The following is a 6796-nucleotide window of genomic DNA, read 5'->3' as shown; positions in this document are numbered from 1 at the left end:
CTTTGTAGCTAAATTCATAGCATAACGGTCAAATTTCTCAACCAAAGAAAAAATGCCATTAATGTCAATCCTATTATTACAGCGACAGCATTTTTTACTACATTTTAGCGATGTTGACGATGATGGTAAATAAAGAAGAAATGACCTTTTATCATGCCACGGTGCTAGTACGGATGCCCAAAAGACCACTCCACGCTGCATATTTCAATGCCTTTTGTCTGAAGGATTCCCCCTTGCCCCTATCACCATCTATCAGAATTTCATGGACGAATGGACTCATGACAATGACGACGACGACACACGACAGTTCATGGGAAACTGACTATATGAAGGAAGTACATACTACATAGATTTTTAATGAATTTTACGTTAAAAACGCCTCGATATTTATTTTATGAATTTATAGAAATAAAAATTTCTGAAAAGAGGTCGTGGAAGTAGACGGGGCAAGGACTTAATACCTTCTCCAAAGTATTCAGCTACCAATCCCTGAAGTATAGAAAAAAAAACTAATAATAAAACTAAGATATGTCCCTATGAAGATTTTTTGAGAGAAATTGCAGTCTTCTATCAACAAAATACTCTGATTTCTAGTTTTCCATCCCCAAAAGCCAGAAAATTTGACTACGAACACCATCCGTTCCCACTTCCCAGCAGTGATGCGACAAAAAAGCTCTGCCCTGGCTTCGAGACAGTTAGATTATAAGGCTGTTCGACATCTTGTTTAAGTTTTGTTTTAATCGTGAAACGCAGCATTCAAAGTCACTTCTCTCTCTTCGATTAACTTTTCGATATCTTTCAAATAAGAAATCAAACACCAAAAAACCTTTTAATTTGTAATTGCGGCTTCAATGAGACTCTTCTGACCAAAAAATTACTGAAAGGATAAATTTGAGTAAAGGATGGTATTTGGTATTTGGTAATGGAGGTCTCGACACTTTAAATTCACTTCAGCTTATGTTTTTGCGCCAAAATGTGCCAAAATTTTTCAGAGGTTTTTTCCCACTGAAAAAAAAAGTGTCATTACTTGGCAAGGTCTGCCCCCTCTTCCTCACCGGCACAAGAATCAATTGGTCTCGATTTGTTGGACGGATTATCTACACGCCGTCTATAGTTGCTTCAATTATCGGTATTTCAACTTGTTTCTAAAAAGATTCCCCGTAAAATGTTGGATCATTCCAAAATTAATTAATTTACATCGGTAACCTATTGATTTATCTTGCCTTTCCTCTTGATTCCTTCAAAATATTCCCAGCTGTTTTCTGTATTGTTGTTCTAATCACGAATGGGTCCCAAAATCCTTGCCATGGTAATCATAGTCTATGTAGAGTGTCTATGTACAACTTAAAAAGTAATATATTTTCGGTTCTATTACCACTTATACAAAAACTTTGAAACAACCAAGGTCTACTAACTGCTGTTACTAATCATGCTGTTGAACTACGACTAGGGACTCAATTTTCGGAAAGCATTTTTAGTAACTCACGATCACAGGAGCACTGAATTACATGGTGATTACATTCGTGGAAGCAAAGATTCCCTTAAATTTTTTTTGGTGTAGAGAAAACTGTCAGGAGGTACCCTAGCCTTGGCAACCTCGTGGTGGCCATTTTTGGATCGCCTTTTTTATTTTTACGAGGTTTAGAGTGTATCATTGCGTCAACACTGTAGTTTTTCAATGGTACTATAAATAACCAATTGTCGCCATAAAATGAGTCGCTTAACAATGGTGTAAAAAACATAGGAAAGAAGAAAAGAATGGTCAGGTTTATTAACGAGCTGAAGCTCATGCTTTCTGTACGTCATTTTGATCTTTTTTTCGTAGCGATGATGTTACGATCAATAAGTTTCATATCTATATATCTTCTAGCAGAAAAGATTATGAAACCACATTAGTCCATTGCTTTATAACCACCAACTGGCCCTTCAATGTTAATAAACAAACTCATCCGCTGTATAGAGACATCATGACGTGTTCTATTTCGTGGGAGTTTCGGGGTAGCCGTAAAGAGGAAAAATTTCGTTTTCCAAAAATAGCATCTAAACTTATTGCGAAAATCGAGATCTCTTTAGATTCTCTTCTTCAAAGAGATCTCTTTAAAATCTATTTCACTTATACTTTACACTACACTTAAGATTCACTTATAGCTATATTTTACACAGCAATTTAGCCACTTTTAAGTTGTAGGTGGTAGCCGAACAACGGTTTGCACTCTTTCTAATTCATACCGGAGAGAAACTAGTGACACAGTCGCAGCACACCATTTTATTGGCTCTTGTGAGTTTGAATTTTGAGCAATGGCGTTTTGAAGTAGTAGCGGTGGCTTTGGGAAAAAAACCGGGGCCCGTTTGTGTTTTCGAGCTTTTTTTACTAGAATAATCACTTCAGGAAAATGTGCTTCCTATGGATTTTTTTAATTTTATTTTTAATCTAGACCGATTAAAGCTAGTTGATCGTTCAATATTAGTTTGTTAAACAAAAATGTTTTTACTATTCTGCAAATTACGGAATGTCAATAAGACTTACCGAGAAAATGGCTCTTTTTATTTGCACATCATTCGAAGAAATCCTGATAACATTCACCTTGCTACACTATGGAAGCAACTTCTATCTATTAATAACAAAGAAATCTAGAACAACTTGATTAATGATTAAATTGATTAATGCCCAATTGAAAGGCAATTGTTTTACCACCTACATCTTTCTTTCCAACTTAACTGGGCCTTAGCTCCACAAAAAAGAATTCGATATTGCTTCTCCTCATGGTGACTTTCGCTCCAACAAAGGATGGAGCAAGGAAAGGAAAAACTCCCTCATCACTTAGAAACGGGGGTTTAGACATAGAAGCACATCCATATCTACCCTTTTGGAGGGAGCCTTTGCTTCTGCTTCATTTTTTCACACCATATATCCAAAACCTGGGGTACGAAGCCATTCATATGCAAATTCTGATGCAGCAGTAGTCTCTGACTTAGACTAAGGTATTTCGTGTTTCCGTAGATACCTGGCTGCACTTTTTCGGTCATCATACACAACTCTCTTTAATCAAATTCACTTTCTAAACCATACAAACCTTTGATCTCATCCATGACCTTGAGCTAGTCTTCCCTCTCCACCGAGGTGTACACCCCTCCACCTTTTTCAAATATCCCATGGCCACTTTCCTAGCCCGGAAAAGAAGATGTAGTTTCTTTATTTGCTTCGCCACCGTGTGTTCATATGGGTGGGCAGCATCAGGATTACTAGAGCAATTGGTCCAGTCTCTGGGATCAACCCACTTCCCATTGTTCCTACGATTTACGGTGTCAAAGACACAGTAAAGTCCTCTTCTCGGGTCTCTTCCTTCCAACCCCAACCGGTTCTGATACACCCTGTCGTCCTTGAAAAACAAAGAGTTTAGCCCGTCCATACGGGAAAACGTTTAAAAATGTGTCATCCATGACTATAGTTGCAATTGAATAAAAACTTGAATAACTACTTTAAAGATCTCTCTCCGGCAACAGTTAAAACAGGACCAATAGAAACTGCAATAATATTCCAATAAAACACCCACCGGGTCTTTCCGGGTCTCGAAAACTAATCAAATAAATTCCCAGCCTTTTTAACAAACTTTCTCTTTTAAACTACACTAAAATCTTGATTAGAAATAGGAGTGATCTTACAACTATATAGGATTGTTGTTACATGGTTGATCCATCGTGAATCCATTGTCTTTGACAATTTTGGCATAGTAACGTGCCGAGGCTTTCTCCGTTCTGTTCAAATCTGTCGTTGCAAAGTCTATGGAAAATAGTCCAAACTTTTGCCTTTGATAAAAGAATTACACATTATCAAAATTAATCATTCATTAAAAAATGATGTTTACAAGACTTACGTAAATCCGTTTCCCCATTCAAAGTTATCAATTAACGACCAAGCAGCATAACCAGTGACTCGAACTCCATTTTTGATGGCTTCCAATGGTGTAATGCAATTTTAGTTAAAACCTTAAGGTATTGCACTTTTCAGGACCCAATGTACCTTTGAGCATAGAATTTATGTTGTGCTTGTAATAGTAAACTCGGATCATGTCGTCTACGTTTCCAGCCCGGTCACTAATACCATTCTCTGTAATAATAATTTCCGGGTTGTTGAACTTATCCTTAATCCAGTTCAAAGTGTTCCTCATGCCGAATGGTGTTATGGTCAACCAGTCGAAGCTTGATCTTATTTTAAAAATTATTATTGGACTGAATATGTCACAAAAAATCAAACTTACTGATAACAAGTTGGGTCAGAATAGCTCTCGATATCTTGGTCGTAACCATAATCGATTATTGATATATCTTGAATCTTATTAGCGGTCAGGTAACTGGTATAATAGTTAAGTCCAAAAAAATCTGCACTGCCTTGTACCAAAATCTTTTGTTCAGCCGTGAATTCCGGTAGTCGCGATTGATTAAATCCTTGTTGTGCGCTCTTATTGCCGATCTATATAATGGAATAAAAAATTTTTTTTTTGAAAACTTGTGGTAAACATAAGTGTGAAGACTTTTTGTTTCATGACGTCTGGATAATCTCCAGTGCCGTAAATGGGATTGGCAATCCAACCTCCAAGAAATTGCAATGCCCTTTCGGCCGCTTCAATATTTTCTAATTGGTCGTCTTTCGGATCGTACCAGTTGATATTAACCGTTATTCCAACTTTCCCTGCAAAGTAAAATCGAGGATTTCTAAAAGACTTTTTCCAATCCTTTCCAGGAGTTTTTTCCAATGTTGAAATACCGTTTTGAGTTGGTTTGAATGAGGTTTCATATGCTCGATATGCTCTGGCGTGAGCCAAAATAATATGGTGACCCACCTGATAGGTGTAAGTACCTGGCCCGTATGTCCCTTTGATTAAAAATAATATGTTGGATACTATTTCTATGCAGCTTTCATTTATTTTATAGAATTACCTGGCGCAGTATTTCCAGAACCGTATCCTGACGTCCAAGGAAAAATTGTTTAACATCAACAAACTCAAACTGTAATGAAATGTTAGAAATAAAACCTTGATATGCAATGACCCATGGTTCGTTTATCGTGATCCAATATTTCACCTGTTAAGGACGTTTTGTAAAATTTTCTAACAGAAATTAGAAAGCCAAAAAAGTGTAACAACTTACGTCGTTGCCAAACTCAGTATAACAGAGACGAGAATATTCTTCAAACCAATCGACAATGCTTATATTTAGCCATCCCCCAATCAGTTCTAGTGCTTGTGGTAAGTCCCAGTGATACAAGGTCACCTATTCATCACCCAGATTTTATTTTATTTTTTTCATTTGCAACAAGTCACAGAGATAAAAAAAATTCTTACCATTGGTTCGATTTTGGCGGCTTTAAGCGCCGCTATCAACGTTTTGTAGTAATCAATTCCTGCCTGGTTAACTTCACCGATGCCGTTGGGGAGAACTCGGGCCCAGGAAATAGAAAATCGATAATGAGTAACCTATATGTGGGTTCGTTGTATATAAATGAGATTAGATATTTAATTCGTACAGTTATACATTTAAGATTACTCCTAATTTTTGAAGGGCTTCAATATCCTTTTGGAAGAAGTAGTAACTGTTACAAGCTACTTTTCCGGACGATCCGTCAGACACGTGATTTGGATCGTTCATCCAGACGTCGTAGATACTTAGTCCTTTGCCTTTTTATATATAAACAATTATTAGCTGTTGGCTGACTTTCAAAGCAGCATTTTAAATTTACCGTCAGCATTCCATCCGCCTTCGATCTGATAAGCGCTTGTAGCCGCAGCCCACATGAAGTCAGACGGGAAGTTGTCATAGACTAACGGTTCATCCACATAAATACCTGTAGTAAGTGCGAAGACGGCCAACTGCATTAAAAATCTGGCACAATTAGTGACCTTCATCTCAACTAAATTTCTGAATTTTAGAAAATAATAACGTTGTGGAGTAATAATGACTTAAGTGGGTACTGTCGAAGCGAAAAACTTTGACTAATAATAGGCTGATATTACAGTCACAATAAACCCAGACTTTATCTGTCTTTGTGCCATAATAGATATGACATATGAACTTTGATCTAGTTTTTAGATCTAATCTATCCAGTAGGGATTCAAACTCAATTTAAAACCGACTGCAGTTGTTAAAACAAAAACAAATTTTCCTCATCTGCTGAAGGATCTGACACCTTTATTTAGTCCTTTATTGAATTCCTGTTGTTATTAACACGATTACCCAAATCAATTCGAATAAGTCACAGCATTTGGCCGTACGTGTCATTTCCACTGTAACAAAACGTGCATGATAACGACTCCAGGTTCGGAAAATTCCTAGAATTTAAGCATAACCACCTAATCCATTGAATAAAATTATTTAAAGTTGTAAGTAACTGTTGTTTTTTAAATAAACAGCCAACTTATCAGTTCGGGATTCGTCGCACCATCTTCCTCCAAGGTTATCATCATTATACACTATCATTGTTTGACAGTAAAAAATAAACGTAAGTTAGAGAGTTTTCATAAGCAGAACATATTCTGTAAAATTACTGGAGTCGGTAACGGAGTCAGCATGTCACACCTATGGAAATGCATCGGCTAGCTGTCATATATTGTCCCAATGGGAGCTTGTCAAGTCTCTGTCTGCTACACGCACCGAAAGAACTACCCAATTGAACAAATTCCTGCTTAACAACCTATTATATGATAGCACAAAGCGATAATTAAAAAAACTTACCTGATGACACGCCCCATATTTCCAGACACATGCAATCAGTATGAAGGTATAAGGATGTGCCGTAAAA

General features: G+C 37.0%; 1 protein-coding gene across 2 annotated transcripts; it reads right to left on the bottom strand.

The window, feature by feature from the left end:
• Nucleotides 1-3519: 3519 nt before the first annotated feature.
• LOC124320959 (lactase-phlorizin hydrolase-like) lies at nucleotides 3520-5976 on the bottom strand. Of its 2 annotated transcripts, XM_046783873.1 has the most exons (13): nucleotides 5738-5976; nucleotides 5545-5675; nucleotides 5343-5474; nucleotides 5149-5271; nucleotides 5034-5082; nucleotides 4939-4965; nucleotides 4766-4873; nucleotides 4533-4690; nucleotides 4260-4471; nucleotides 4022-4206; nucleotides 3876-3954; nucleotides 3664-3807; nucleotides 3520-3577 (listed from the first exon to the last, which is right to left on the bottom strand). In XM_046783873.1, the coding sequence occupies exons 1-12, from the start codon at nucleotides 5901-5903 to the stop codon at nucleotides 3666-3668; spliced, it is 1512 nt and encodes a 503-aa protein (XP_046639829.1). In that variant the 5' UTR covers nucleotides 5904-5976; the 3' UTR covers nucleotides 3520-3577; nucleotides 3664-3665. The 2 variants fall into 2 exon arrangements, with proteins under 2 accessions (XP_046639829.1, XP_046639828.1); XM_046783872.1 differs by having other exon boundaries at nucleotides 3520-3807.
• Between the last annotated feature and the right edge of the window lie 820 nt (nucleotides 5977-6796).

This window comes from Daphnia pulicaria, chromosome 1 (genome assembly GCF_021234035.1).
Source record: "Daphnia pulicaria isolate SC F1-1A chromosome 1, SC_F0-13Bv2, whole genome shotgun sequence".
In the NCBI taxonomy this organism is placed as follows: Eukaryota; Metazoa; Arthropoda; class Branchiopoda; order Diplostraca; family Daphniidae; genus Daphnia; species Daphnia pulicaria.
The sequence above is the reverse complement of the archived record's forward strand: the minus strand, read 5'-3'. Positions and strand labels throughout refer to the sequence as shown.